General features: G+C 39.8%; 1 protein-coding gene across 1 annotated transcript; it reads left to right on the top strand.

Annotated features, from left to right (window-relative positions):
* The first annotated feature begins 15,277 nt into the window (after positions 1-15,277).
* LOC138909453 (uncharacterized) lies at positions 15,278-16,017 on the top strand. Its single transcript, XM_070200651.1, has 2 exons — positions 15,278-15,691; positions 15,835-16,017. The coding sequence occupies exons 1-2, from the start codon at positions 15,278-15,280 to the stop codon at positions 16,015-16,017; spliced, it is 597 nt and encodes a 198-aa protein (XP_070056752.1).

The following is a 16,017-nucleotide window of genomic DNA, read 5'->3' as shown; positions in this document are numbered from 1 at the left end:
AACGGCCGATTCGATCCTGAAGTCACAACACACAGCCATCTCTGTTAACCTCCTCTTAGGTTCCATCTCACAACACAGCGCCCAGAGGCAAACAAATGAAGACCAACATGTTGATGAGCCTCAATGTGTTCAATCAAGGACGGCGACACCACAATGTTAACAAGAATTCCACAAAATTGGGAATATATATAATCTTGACCGTTGGCAACACCAACACTAGGATGAAATGAGAGAACACCCCTCCACAAGGCGACGATAATAGCCCACTCGAATATGCAGGGAGAAACATCCTGCACTACAACTGTAGTACCATTACAACTCCTTGATTCCCAATTGATAACAAACACTCAACATCATATAAGAATGAGTAGGAAGGAGATGAAGGCATAAGCTTCAATGGAATCAAATCGCACGACGAGGAATCAAGAAGGGAAGTGATCCTAATAACCCTGTAGCCTCTCGAAGATAAGTACAGACGTCTCTGTACTGATCTGCAAGACCTTACCAGACATGCTCATAACTCGTGAAACGCAAGTGAACCTAGAGCTCTGATACCAAGCTGTCACGACCCAAAATCCACTATAGGCTGTGATGACGCCCAACATCGCAGTTAGGAAAGCCAACGGTGAACTACCAACTTAATTATTCATTTTATTATTTTTGAAATCATGAATCTTATTAAATATATAGAATAAAATCTGGCACTCAATAGAAACTTGTGGTTTTCTTTACCAAATTCTGAATATAAATATATTTTAAAAAGAAATGATAATAATAACATGAACTATAATAATGAAAATCCACTAGGAAACTCCCAAAATCCGGTGTCACAAGTGCATTAGTATTTACTAGAAAGTACAATAACAATACAACATATGTCTGGATTACAAGATAAATAGTATAAAGTAAATAATTATGATGGAGACTCTGTGTCCTGTGAATCGTAGTACGGAATGCAGCTCACCATAAAGTCCCCTCGGCAGTTGCACTTACACGCTCAAACGACCACCAAATGAACCTGTCAGATCCTGCACACTTAGTGCAGAAGTGCGGCATGAGTGCGTAAATCAATGCGTACCCAGCAAGTATCTTGCCTAACCCCAAAGAGGTAGTGACGAGGAGTCGATATTGACACTTACTAGTGGTCAAGTAAATCAAATATAATAAAGTAGACAACTATGACACAAGGTAAGTAAACAATAAGTACAGATATAGGTAAATAATACAGTCTACAACTGAACAATGAACACAGTCCCAAATTATCGGATACCTACTCAAGTGGAATACGCAATGGACAATACCAAATGAACTATCACATCTCAAGTTGGGAAACTCATGAGTACGCGGACTCCTTATCAAGTATTTTGCATGACTCTATCAAGGCGAGCGGGCCGATCCCATAAGAGTGTTTCATAGAACTGTCGAGGCGAACGGCCGGATCCCATAAGAATATGATACATGATACTGCCGAGGCGAATGGTCCGATCATATAAGAGTGTGTTACAATATCCTGCCGAGGCAAATAACCCAATCCCGTAAGAGTGTGATACATAATCCTGCTGAGGTGAATGACCTGATCCCCTAGGAGTGTGATACATAATCCTACCGAGGCGAATAACCCGATCCCATAAGAGTGTGAAGCTTTCACGGGTCTATGACCCCACTAGAGAAACTTTCTGATGAATACCCACGACGCGGGAGAAATCCGTTAGAGAAGTAAAATTTCTACGGCTAATCAAGTAGCTCGTCAAATATCTAAAATAGCGAGTCCATTAATATACGCGAGTGTAGGCTGAGGTCATAATGTGAATTGAAGTAATTAAACATGCAAGAATAACTCAAATAAAACAAGTAAAGCATAGCGTGAGTCTAAGTCTACCCGGACAAAATCAGGAATTCTAGCATACGCACGGACACTCGTCACCTCATATGTGTGTAGCTCCCACAACGTGAAGCACATAATGAATATAACACCTACGGGGTAAATTCCCCCTCACAAAGTTAGACAGGAGAGTTACCTCGCTCTAAAGTTCCATAACCGGCTCCAATGCCTATCTAGCACCTCAACCACTGCCATCGATTCAAAACTAGTCAAAATATCATGAAAACCAAAAAAAAATATACTCCAACACTCATAATTAATCAATTGATAACAATTCCCAACTATGCTTAAAAAAAGTCAAAAAAGTCAACCCTCGGGCCCACGTGCCCGGATTCTAAAATATTTCAAAATAAATATTACCCATAACACCACAAACTCAAATATATAATGTATTCCCAATTTCATGCTAAATTGCGTGGTCAAACTCCAAAAATACAAAATTCTAGATTTTCTTCCAAATCCCATAGTTTCTACTAAATTTCATGAATTTACAAGCCTAGATTCGTATATTTAACTCACAATATATAGAAATCACTTGCCTCATGATAGATGATAAAAATGGAACCCCAAAACTACCCCAAAGTCTGCTCACATGGAAGAAAATGAGATGAAAATGAGCCAAATCCCACTTTAAAACAAATCTGCCCAAGCCCGTCCTTCATCGCGTTCGCGTGCCCCTGGTCGCGTTCGCGAAGGACTAACAGTCCACCGCATCGCATTCGCGTCCAAGCCGATGCATTCATGATGGACAACTCACCCCCAGCCTGTAACCTTTCCTTAGCATTTGCGGTTGTCCTCCCGCGTTTGCGAAGGGCAACCTGCAAGCCCAGCAACCCACCTTCGCGACTGCCTTGTCGTGTTCGCGAAGCAAAAAAGGGCATGCACCAATTTCCTTCTATGCGATTGCGTAAGTCGAATTGCGATCGCAAAGCACAACACCAGCACCATCAATCAGCATCATCAAATCACCTAAACTTGTTCTGAAATAACCCCGAATCACACCCGGGACTCCCGGGACACCGTCCAAACACATCAACCAGTCCTAAAACATGGCACGAACTTGCTCGACGGCTCAAATCACACCCAACAACATCCAAACGATTAATCGACGATCAAGATCCTTCTTTTAACTTTCAAACCTTTAAACTTTGTCGAACGCATCCGAATCATGCTTAAATACCCCGGAATTATGCCAAACTTTACGCACAAGTTATAAATCACGATACGAACCTATTCCAAGGCTCGAAATCCCAAACGGACATTGATAACACCAAAGTTCTCTTCAAACCAAATATAGAAAATTCTAAAACCTTCAAAAGGCCAACTTTCCACAATAAGCGCTGAAATGCTCCCGGGCAACCTGATACTTAACCCAAACATATGCCCAAGTACGAAATCATCATCCATACCTATTGGAACCTTCAAATACTGATTATGAGGTCGTCTACTCAAAAGTCAAACCTTTGTCAATACTTTCAACTTAAAGCTTCAGAATTAAGAATTTTCCATCCGAATAAATTCTGAACTTCCCGAAATTCAATTCCGACCACACGTACAAGTCATAAACACATGAAGTGAAATTACTCAAGGTCTCAAACTGCCAAACGACGCGCTAGAACTCAAAACGACCGATCGGATCGTTTAGTACCTTGCCACTTGGTTAAACTTGCCACTCGTGTGTGTGTATATATATATACACACACACTAGTTTCTCAATACGTTCGTTGTATGTGTATGCTGAGTAATATAATACATTATTCTATAAAATAATATCAATATTATTTAAATTAATAAGTTTTTGAGTAAATAATAATGATCTGGATCGTCGACTTATTTGGTGAGGTAAGAGGTTCGATGTCGTCTGAACCTACAAGTTCAATAATAATAAAAATTTAGTAAGATGCATATATTTTATTTTTGATTTTATGAGGTACAAATATATAATAAAATGTATCTCATCTAATATTTCCTTACAAATGATATTACTAATATATGTTTCTTTCATTCGTTTCGATTGTTCTATCATCATTAGAAAATATTCATCTCCTCAATCACTTTGTAGAAAATATTCAACTCAAATTGTATCTAGTCATTATCGTATCTAGTCATTACAATAAGAAAGAATTTGTTTCCTAATGGGAAAGTTTGATGTCATTGGCGGCTACAATTAAAGTTTGCATGGTTTTGCTTTTGTCTTTATTCAAAGGTAATGATTATTACATTGTTCAGGTAATTGATTGGGTTGTAACAAATTACATGGGCGATACTTTGCATTCTAATCTGGCATAGGACAATTTGATAGTCAGTTAATACTTCGTGACCCGTTTTCGGTTACGACAAGTCTAAACCTCAACAAGTCTTGAAGTAGGTGGCATTTGTAGGCGTATAAAATTTACGAAATTAAATTCATAAATTAATTTGGACTATATTTTAAATTCAAGATATATTGGTCCAAATAAATATTATGGGCTAATATAATTGGATTAATTATATAAATCCAATATATATGGATTAAATAAATAAGTCTTAACCAATTGGGCTAGCCCAAAATGTCATCTTCCTAGAGGCCCAGTTTGGTGCCACGTATTTTATGACATGGCACGCCAAGTCAAGCGAAAGATCCAATAGGATCATGCCACGTGTCAAAATGACAAGGCATGCCAAGTCACATTAAAAGGCTAATGAATCGCGCCACGTGGGCAAGTGACATGTTATGGCCAATCAAATACGGCCTTGTCACACTTCAATCTGATTGGTCGAAAAGAGTTTGTTCTCATCACAACTGTTCATTCCCACAACTATAAATAGGGGTCTTCATAACTCAGAAAAGACACTAGAAGTTATAACAAGAAGCAAGAAAGAGCTCGTGGATCAAATGCTGCAAATTCCTCCACAAGTTTCAAGTTTAAGAAATCAAGTTCAAGCTCAAGAATGAAGAACAAATCAAGTTCAAGCTCAAGAACGAAGAACAAATCGAGTTCAAGTTCAAGCAATCAAGCTCAAGCTCAAGAACAAAATCATCGTTCATGGCGACAACTACTTATTTAAGATCAAGCTCGAAGGCCCTTTAATTTTTTTAATATTGGAAAGAAGAATCAGAGGATTCATAGAGATTGTATACTCAAATATTTGAAATAAAATACTACGATTGTTGTAATATTTTTCGGTCTTGATTTTATTTTCTCGACGTAATTTATTGTCTACAAATTCTGGCATGCCCAGTGGGACAATCTCTACCTCTCATCTCAACTTTTCAATCACCAAAGTTTAAGAACATCGAAATAGCTTCAAAGAAAATCAACCCCAGATCAACTTCCACCAAGGCTGCTAATTCCAGGTTCTATGCTGATGTAGAAAGCATCCTCCATGTTACCTGTGGAAGCTTTGGACCAACTACAAGGAGCAAGGCAAGCTCTTTAGGATAACAAGCACTCCAAGTGCCGTCCATATCAACCCCTGTTTTTGGATCTTCATCCTCAAAAGGAGAAAGATCTTTCAAAAATGCACCCGAAGGAGGAAGCGATGTTGCTGAAAAGATTAAGAAAACTCTTGCTCTACTTGACCTCTCGAGATCCAAGAACTCTGCCATGAAGGAAGATGATGATGCTTCAAGTGATGGATCCTCTCCACTTACACCGCATAGCATGAGCCAATCAAGGATCAATCTGTGTGACAATCCATACTACTCTCCATCGTCCATAATAATCATGCAAGCCATGGTGACAAACACTTCATCTGTGGAGGAGCAGTTGGCAAACTTGACGTAAGCAAAATCAAGATGCTAGAATTGACAAGTTAACAGATAGGGTGGGAATAACCCATGCACCTAGCAAGCTCCCAGAGGTTCCAGAGAGTAATTCTCCCCCAAGACAAGTCGCATCCGCTAAGGCTATCTCAGTCTCGTCTGGAGGGATGATTCCAATCGATCAACTGAAGGAGTTTATTGAAGGAACTATTAAAATCAAGTACGAAGTTGCTACCAAGTCTTCTCTTACATACGCAAAGCCGTATACTACAAGGATCGATATGTTGAAGATGTCTGCTGGCTATCAACCTCCAAAGTTTCAACAGTTTGATGGTAAAGGTAATCCAAAGCAACACGTGGCGCACTTCTTTGAGATATGCAACAACGACAGGACTTATGGAGATTACCACGTCAAACAACTCGTCCGTTCGCTAAAAGGAAATTCTTTTTATTGGTATACAGACCTCGCGGCGGGATCTATTGATAGATGGGATCAACTAGAGCAAGAGTTCCTCAATCGCATTTATAGCACAAGGCGTACTGTGAGCATGGTGGAACTTATAAATACTCCTCAATGGAAGGGTGAACCAGTTATTGACTTTATCAATCATTGGAGGAATGCAAGCCTCAATTGCAAAGACAGGCTTAGTGAAGCTTCTGGCATTGAGATGTGTATCCAAGGCATGCATTGGGAACTCCGCTACATCTTTCAAGGTATCAAGCCTAGCACATTTGAAGAACTTGCGACTCGTGCCCATGACATGGAGTTAAGCATGGCCGCCACTGGAAACGAAAGGTTGCCTATCTATGAGCCTCGCAAAGGGAACGACAACCAAGAAGTCAGGAAATGGAGCAAGTTTGCACCAAAGTCAAAAAACAAAGAAGCTATAAATGTCAGCACATCACCTGTGAAGTTCACAATGAAGGTGAGCAAGAAGCAGAGTACGAAATCCACTTCATTTCAAGATAAACCAAGTGGAAAGTTGATTCTAAAAGAAATGCAAGAAAAGGAGTACCCATTTTTGGATTCTTATGTGCCAGCAATTTTTGAAGAACTCCTCGAGTTAAATCTCATTGAGCTTCCGGAGATGAAGCGGCCAAATGAAGCTGGTAAAACGAATGATCCAAATTACTGCAAATACTATCGACTCGTGAGCCACCCTCTGGAGAAGTGCTTTGTCTTCAAGGACAAAGTTATGAACTCGGTCCATGAAAGGAAGATCGTGCTTGAAGATGAGAAGGCAAGTGCAAACCAACTCTCTATAACCTTTGGCTCATTCAGTCTAGATGAGCTATGCAGTTTAAAAGAAATCAAAGATGAAATATTACTAGAGAATAGCAAAGTCGATGTAGACGACCATGATGATGATGAGGGTTGGACGTTGGTGACTCACCGTAGGCACAATAAAAGTAGCCCACGAAAAGAATCAATGGAACAACCAACAAGGAAAATAATGGTGAAAAGACTAAGGAGATGTAATCCAGTTAAGCATTTGAACAAAGCAAAAGTGGAGGTGCATCATCCTCAAAAGCCACGACATCCAGTGACCTTGGAGGAATTCCTACCAAGTTGGTTCTACACGAGGAATTCCCATGAGGGTATTAATGCCTCTTGTTGCCATGCTGACAAAGGGGAAAAAATGAGTGATGACCTACCATTGACACCATCTTCGGAAAAACTCATCGAGTCCAGTCCTCAAGAAGTTAATGCTCGTGAGGAAAAAATTACGTTCACAAATGGTGATATTCTACTAGGTGACACTCCTTATAACCGCCCATTGTACCTGGTTGGCTATATGCGTGATGAAAGGGTAAATCGAATTTTAGTTGATGGAGGATCCCCGGTTAACATCTTGCCAATTTGCATTATGAAAGATCTTGGTATTCCCATGAACGAACTCTCGGAAAGTCGTGTGATGATTCAAGGATTCAACCAAGGGGGGCAAAGAGCCATAGGTGCTATCAGGATGGGAATCACCATTGAAGATATGCAATCAAGTGCATGGCTACATGTGATCGATGCAAAGACTTCATACAACGTCTTGCTTGGAAGACCTTGGATACATGATAATAAAGTAGTTCCATCTACCTACCATCAATGTTTAAAATACTACGAGGGTGAATTCGAGAAGAAGATAGTTGCTGATGATGAGCCATTCACCGAGGCTGAGTCACATTTTGCCGATGCAAAGTTCTACTTGAAGAACCACGTTGTGAAGGAGCTAAAAGTTGATGATATCATGAAAAGCAAGAATGACGAGCCCATAACTAAAAGAGCTAAGGTGACTATTGGTAGAGACAAAGCTATTACTGAAGAAGTGCAACCCGACTTGAATAAATCTTATAGAGGTGATATTGCGTCTTATGGCAAGAAAGTAACTCCTACGCTTCAATATGTCCCTAAAAGGAATAAAGATGAAGGTGAATCATCTAATCTCCAAACTAACATGCTAAAGGAGTTAACTCTTCCGGTAAAACGAATCATGAGGCAGTAAAGTTGTCCTCAAAGCCACTTGCAGGGTTTGTGGCCCAAAATTATTTGCAGAATGTGGCACTCCCTACAAAGCAAACAGATGAAGGTTTTGATCCTAATGCTTACAGGCCATTTGCAAAAGCTGGATATAATCTTAATGAGCCGTCAAAGTTAGGGAAGATCCCGTCAGAAGTTGCAACTAGGTAACCACATGAAGGTTTGGGATACAAACAACCGTCACCAGTGCGCATCTCCATAAGAAGGGCGGGAAGCAATTATATCACCGTAGAAGATGAATTTGCCGCTTCTAACAAGCTTTCTGTCTTTGATCGACTTGGAAAATCAACTGTGAGGACTTCCGTATTTGAGAGATTGGGTCCATTAAAGAAAGGAAATAAGTTCCGGAGAAATTATCGAAATACAAGAACACCCGCTTCGCCCAAAATTCAGAAGATCTCTAAGGATTTCCAAAATTTGGTTCCTTCCAGAATGAGGCGACAAATAAAAGTCATGGTTTCATGTGATGAGGTACTAAAGGTGAATCCATACACTGTGGTATACACTAAAGAATATGATGAAGACGAAGAAAGTGTGGGTTCTTCGTATCATGTCACTGCACAAGGCGAGCACAGTGCTTCATCTCTAATGGAGGATGTCGAGAAATTGGAAGATGTTTCACCATGTTATCACATATCCTTCAATGATGGGGACCCTCAACAAGGTAAAGATACGAAAGATGCTCCCCCTGAACTTGAAGAAGGGGTGAAGGAAATGATTGATGCCTTAAAAGAAGTTAACCTTGGCACAAATGAAGAACCAAGGCTCACATACCTAAGTGTTTTATTAGCAATTGAGAAGAAAGCACTGATATCGAGTTACTAAAGGAATTCAAGGATGTCTTTCCTTGGAGTTACAAAGAGATGCCTGGCTTGGAACCTAAAGTAGCAGTGCATCACCTTGCAGTCAAGAATGGTGCTCGTTCTGTTAAGCAAGCCCAAAGGCGCTTTAGGTCGGACTTGGTTCCCTTGATTGAAAGTAAAGTTAACAAACTCATTGAAGCTTCTTTATTCGCGAAGTCAAATACCCAACATGGGTCTCAAGTATTGTCTCTGTAAGGAAGAAGAATGGCCAGATTTGGGTGTGTGTTGACTTCAGAGATCTCAACAATGTGTGTCCCAAAGATGAATTCCCACTTCCTATTCCAGAGCTGATGATCGATGCTACTACTGGTTACGAGGCAATATCATTTATGGACAGTTCATTATGCTATAACCAAATTCGAATGGCGCCAAAAAATGAAGAGCTTACTGCATTCCGTACTCCCAAGGGTATTTATTGCTATAAGGTAATGCCTTTTTGGCTTGAAAAATGCTGGTACTTCTTACCAAAGGGCTATGCAGAATATTTTTGATGATCTTATCCACAAGAATGCTGAATGCTATGTTGACGACTTGGTGGTAAAATCAAGAGAGAAGAGCGACCACTTGAAAGACTTAAGAATGGTGTTTGAGTTGTTCTGGAGGTAAGGGTGGAAAATGGGCCGGTCCCGGGCCTAAACGGGCGAAGTGGGTCGGTCCAAACGGTCCCGGTCCCGGGTCGGTCCCAAATAAAATGGGCCAAATGGTCTTTTTGTAGGAATCGGTCCGGGACCGGGCCCACGAACTCATGGTCCCGGGCTAAACGGTCCCGGCCCGCAGGCTAAGTGGGCCCAATGGATTTTTTTGAAAAATTAAATAGAAATTAGAGACAAAAAGATATTAAAAAAATATTTAAGGTAATGCCTTGTAAATTTTAGTATAGAATTGTGACCTAAATATTTTAATTCAAATTCAAAGTCTAAAGACAAAAAAAATATAAAGAGATATTCAAAGCAATGTCTTGTAATTTTATTATAGCATTAAAAAAAAATGGCAATATCTTTCTTAGTCTTCCTTCCACATATGGAATGAGCACAAGGTGCTAATACCACCATTGAGAAGAAAAAAAAACTAATCAAGATGTACCAAAATACAAGCTACATAATACATACTAATTTTTGTTCATACAAGTTACATGGTATCTCTTACAAACTTCATAAATCCATCAAGGTCTGGAGAAATTTCCGTTGGTGGTGGCGAAAATGTAGCTTAGTCATCGCCACTTCCGGGTGAAATAGCATCCTCCGCAAGTTCAGCTAGCATTTCTTCATAAGCTTCGTCTTCCTCTTGTTGTGATTCAGCAAGTCCAAAATTTCTTCTTTCCGACCGGATCTAATCTCTGAAAAGTATTAATTTTCCAAGCTCTCCCTCATAAATGCTATATAATCACCGAGTTGAAGTCTTGCTTGACTGAAAGCACTCTCCAATGCCACTGTTGAAGCTTGAATAGTTAAAATGTCTCAGGCCATCCTTGAAAGAACCGGAAAGTACTTTTCTTTTTCCTTCCACCATTCCAAAAAGTAGAGGTAGTAACAGGAGTATCAGATGGGGCATCATTTGGATTGCAGGGTTATCACTAGTTGGGTTAACATCAGGAGCAGGACTAGTGGGTGTATCATCATCCGGTTGAGTTTCATCAAAATCTATTTCCTCATCATCATTTTCATCAATAGTTAGATTAGAATAAAGAGCATTCAGTAATTCATGGTCTAATTATTCATCAGCTCTAATATTATGTAATGACCCAGCCAGTCGTTCCGAGAGTTATAGCCATGTTTCCTCATTCCTGCTTCTTTATGTGTTGTTGAGTGGTGTTGAGTTGTATCGAGTTAGTAGGTTTGGGTCTGGAATAGTTTTGGAATAAAATGAACACTTAGTCTCTTAGTCAGAAAGTTAAGTTAGAAAAGTCAACCGGAAGTTGACTTATGAGTAAACGAATTCGGATGTGGATTTTTATGATTCGATTAGCTTTGTTGGATTATTTTAGACTTAGGAATGTGTACGGAATGTAATTTAAAGGTCCGTGGTAGAATTAGGCTTGAATTGGCAAAAGTTGAAAGTTTAGAAGTTCTTACGCTTGAATTCGAGGTTGATTTGGTGTTTTGGTGTTGTTTTGGGTGTTTCAAAGGTTCGACTTAGTTTGGGTAGTGATATATGACTTGTTGGAATTATTGGGTAGTGATATATCGAGGGCCTCGGGTGAGTTTCAGATAGGTTTGGGTTGTGTTGCGTTCGTTTTTCTTATATTTCGATGCCGTTTCTTCAAGCATAAATGATATCATATTAAACAAATAAGCACCAATTTATTTTTTTGATTAACGCATTAGATCTGTATCGAAATTACGGACCAGTAGCAAAAAGAATCGTCGAATTTGGACATCGTATGCGGATTTTATGGTCATTTTACTAAGAATTAGGTTGCCAGATTTTTTTCAGATTAATTACGAAATTACCACTGACGGCGTATTTAAAAATCTGCACTATTTGCAAATATTAAAACTAACATATCTCCTTCATTATAAGGTCAAATTGAGTGATTCAAAAGCCTAACTTGACTAAACTTTCACAAGAAATCCATTGGAGGCATAAAAAAAAAGTTTTGGGATCGTTTGGCATGAGAAACAAGGCAGAATAGCTGGCAAAAAAATATATAAAATAAGGGTTTGTTCATTCGGTCATATTTTGAGTTGGGGAGCTCAGATTTGGGCGATTTTCACCATAAGGATTGGGGTAAGTGTTCTCTACTCAGTTTTGGTTATATTATATGAATCCATCTTCGTTTTTGAGATTTGATTGATGATTTCAAAGTGAAATTGAGGGAGTTAGGGTTTGAGTTTTGGAGAGTTTAAGTGAGGATTTGAGGGACCAAACGGAGTCCGATTTTGATGAATTTTATATGGTTAGACTCGAGAGAGGATGAGGTTTATTATTCTACCATTTATTTTTACTGATTTCGAGATGTGGGCCCGGAGCCGGATTTTGGCCGGTTTCGGAGTTTTGGCATATTTTGTAATTTTTATTGTGGAATTCGATTCGTTAGCCTATGTTGATGATATTAATCTGATTATGGTTAGATTTGGAGCTTTTGGAGACCGAGTCCAGAGACGAGGGCATACCGGAGTAGGATTTTACGCTGTTAAGGTAAGTAACAGTTTTAACTCTGGCTTTGAGAATATAAACCTAGAGAATTTGATATCGTGTGACAGTTTGGAGGTGATACCTATGCTAGGTGACGGGCATGTGGGTGTATACCTCAAGGGATTAAGACTTGGTCCGTGTCGTGGGGCCTCATGGCCATCATCTGTGTCTATGTAGTTACTTGTTGTTGAACTTGTCGGCCTTCATGTTAGAGATCGTGCTTAGGCTTTATTCATGCTCACATTATTTGTACTCAGTAATCAAAATTATTGTACATATTTACCTCAGTCTCTATTATTTGCTAATATGTTGTGATACTTGATGTGGGATGTGTTTCCTTATTTGTTGATGATGGTGAGGCTAGTGAGGTACATGATTGAGTGAGGCCGAGGGCCTGGCTGTGAGGATATTAATACCATAGCGTGTGAGTTGTCCGCGTAGCACGTGAGTTGACTGTGCGGGTCCAGGTATTGATACCATAGCGTGTGAGTTATTCGCGTAGCATGTGAGTTGACCGTGCGGATCCAGGTATTGATATGATGGCATGTGAGTTGTCCGTGCTTAGCGCTTGGGCCTTGGGAGCCCCTCCGGAGTCTGTACACACCCCCAGTGAGTGCAGAGTATTGAGTGTTTTGAGTGTTAAGTGCTGAGTGCGAGTGATGAGTGATGGAGTGACACTGTTGTGAGGTTGTATTTATTTGTGTTGTTGCTGCATTTATCTGTTAAACTTCTTTGTGGTATTTACTGAGTTATGGAATTTACCTGTTTATTTTTGTTTATTTTTAAATTGTGAAAATAAATAATTGGACTGTTTTACTTAGCTCGTCACTACTGCTCAGTTCCTTAGTTATTTTTGTTACTACTGAGTCGGTTGTACTCATACTACACCCTGCACTTTATGTGAAGATCCAGTTGAGTTAGAGCGCGGTGATCGTTGAGTTCAGGCCGGCTATCTATGGAGATTGCAAGGTAGCTGCTAGCGTCCGCAGGACCTTGTTACTCCTTTTGTCATCTCTTCTTTTGGACAGTTAGACAGTTTATATATTTTAGTTTATAGTTTTAGATGCTCATGACTTAGTGACACCCCGATGTTTGGGGCTCGTTTCCGTATTTTTCTATATTATATTTAGAGTTGATTTAGTTTATGAAAAATTTAAATGTTGAAATATTTTATTAAATTCTTATAATCGGTTTAGTAGTAATATTTTGGGAAGTAGGCTTGCCTTGTAACATGATAGGCGCCATCACGACCATGGTTAGATTTTGGGTCATGACATGTTATGGCAAAATTGACTCTCAGTAAATTGTAATAAACTATTATCGCTATCAAAAATAGCAGGTGTAGGACGGATATGGAATTTGGTTCGGGGAGCCCGGGGCAATGGAGGAGGAACAGATTGAGCACCAGATTCTCCACTCTTGGATTTTTACTTTTTTTTACCAAAACATTTTTTAAAAGAAGCCATCTTAATTAATCAAGTAATAGAAAATAAATAAATCAAAGCAAAACTATAATATTGAAACTTAAGAGTTGGAACGAATTTACTGAATTGACGAACAACTTGTTGAAAATTAATTATCGTTGAAGACTTGAAGACTTCAATTCACCAACTTCACAATTTTTTCACAAATTGTAACAATAAAGTAAGCAATAACAACAATTATAGAAGAAAATTGGAGAGAGATTGTGATAGATTGATGATTTTGTAAGAAAAATAAAAAAATGAGGGGGTATTTATAGTTGAAAATAGGGAAAAAGTGTAATTATAAAAAGTTTGGGGTTAAAACAATGTTGTGGGGGAGGGGGGGGGGGAGGGATTAAATGGCCAGCCCTAATGGCTAGATTTTAAATAATAGATTTATTTTTTTGAAATTTGAGCGTTAGGACCGTTTGGCCCGCCAGGGACCGGTCCGGTCCCGGGTCCAGCAGTCCCAATTCTCGAACCAGCCCAGAAGCACGGACCAGGCCTACGAATATCGATCCTACCGGTCCTGGCTCGTTTGGCCCGCGGTCCCGGACCGGCCCACTTGCCACCCTTATCTAGAGGTGCCAACTTAGGATGAATCCATTGAAATGTACCTTTGGATTTACTTCTGGAAAGTTCCTTGGTTTCATTATCGAGGGATCGAAATTGATCAAGCCAAAGTGGATGCCATTTTGAAGATGCTTGAGCCTTGCGATATTCATGAATTTAAAAGTCTGTAAGGAAAGCTAGCATACCTTAGGAGATTCATCTCAAACCTAGCTGGGAGGTGTCAACCATTCAGTCACCTCATGAAGAAAGACATTCCTTTTAAGTGGGACCAAGCTTGTAGCAATGCCTTTGAAAGTATCAAAACTTACTTGATGAAGCCTCCGGTTTTGGCAGCCCCTATACCTGGAAAGCCGTTGATACTATATATTTCAGCACAAGAAAGGTTTGTTGTAGCACTGTTGGCCCAAGAAAATAGTGAAGGGAAAGAAAACTCTCTTTACTACTTGATCAGTATGATGACACCAAACGAGCTGAATTATTCGCCAATTGAAAAGTTGTGTTTGGCGCTAGTCTTCTCAATTCAAAAGTTGAAGCACTACTTTCAAGCTCATGTTGTTCGTCTTGTTTCTAAGGCAAATCCCATCAAGTCTGTGATGTCAAAACCTGTTCTTAGTGATCGACTAGCGAGATGGTACCTCCAATTTCAACAATTCGAGATTTTGTACATCCCTCAACGGGATGTAAAATGACAAGCATTGGCAGACTTCTTGGCAGATCATTTGATACCTGATGACTGGGAACTAACTGGTAAACTACCTAATGAGGATGCAATGGTCGTTGAAGTTTAACCTCCATGAAAGATGTACTTTGATGGTGCTGTGCAATCGCAGATGAGCTGGTGCTGGCGTAGTATTTGTCATTTCCCAAGGCGAAGTCTTGCACTGCTCTTTCACCTTGACACAACTCTGTTCCAACAGTGTTGCTGAGGATCAAGCATTAATACTTGGGATTGAAATGGTTGTTGATATGAAACAGTTGCAATTTCACGTCTTTGGTGACTCCTAGTTAGTGGTCAATCAGCTTTTAGGTAGTTATGAGGTCAAGAAACCTGAACTATGCCCTTATCATAATTATGCTAAGAAATTGATGGGATGGATTGGTGATGTGATTATTCAACATGTGCCTAGGAAAGAAAACAAGAAGGTTGATGCTTTAGCTGCCCTAGCTTCATCGCTAATCCTCCCTAATCAAGTGCAAGTTACTATCTGCCAAAAATGGATAGTAACGCTGCCAAATGAGAGTGAAAGTGGAGAAAATGAACTCGAGCATCTTGTGGCCGTTTCTGAAGCTGAGAAGGAAGAATGGATACATCCCATCATCGACTACTTAAGCTATGGAATACTTCCAGAAAATCCGAGGAGAAGGAATGAAATCCGTCATCGTGCACCTCGCTTCCTTTACTACAAATATACTCTATACAGAAGGTCGTTCGAGGGAGTACTTTTGCGATGCTTAGGGGAAGATGAAGCAGTCCAAGCTTTGCAAGAAGCACATTCTCGGGTATGTGGGTCACACCAGTCTAGATCAAAGCTCCACTTTCATATAAAAAGGATGGGATATTATTGGTAAAAGATTGCTTGGACTACAATCGAAGATGCAAGGCTTGCCAATTCCATGCGATTTTATTCATCAGCCTCCTGAAGTGTTGGCACCCGACTGTTGCATCCTGGCCATTTGACGCTTGGGGATTGGATGTTGTTGGACCACTGCCAAAGTCCCCTGGTGGGAACCCATACATCTTGGTTGTAACTAACTACTTCTCAAAATGGGCTGAAGTTGTGGCTCTTAAGGAAGTAAAAAAGGAAAATGTTGCAAGTTTCATCTGA

The sequence above is a fragment of the Nicotiana tomentosiformis genome, chromosome 4, assembly GCF_000390325.3.
Source record: "Nicotiana tomentosiformis chromosome 4, ASM39032v3, whole genome shotgun sequence".
Taxonomy (NCBI): Eukaryota; Viridiplantae; Streptophyta; class Magnoliopsida; order Solanales; family Solanaceae; genus Nicotiana; species Nicotiana tomentosiformis.
Note: the sequence above shows the minus strand (reverse complement) of the source record. Positions and strands in the feature narration are given on the sequence as shown.

Coding starts and splice junctions, on each gene's coding strand:
- LOC138909453 (XM_070200651.1), top strand. CDS start 15,278: ATGGGATGGATTGGTGATGTGATTATTCAACATGTGCCTAGGAAAGAA. Junction 15,692..15,834: donor TGCAAGAAGCACATTCTCGG/GTATGTGGGTCA, acceptor AGCCTCCTGAAG/TGTTGGCACCCGACTGTTGC.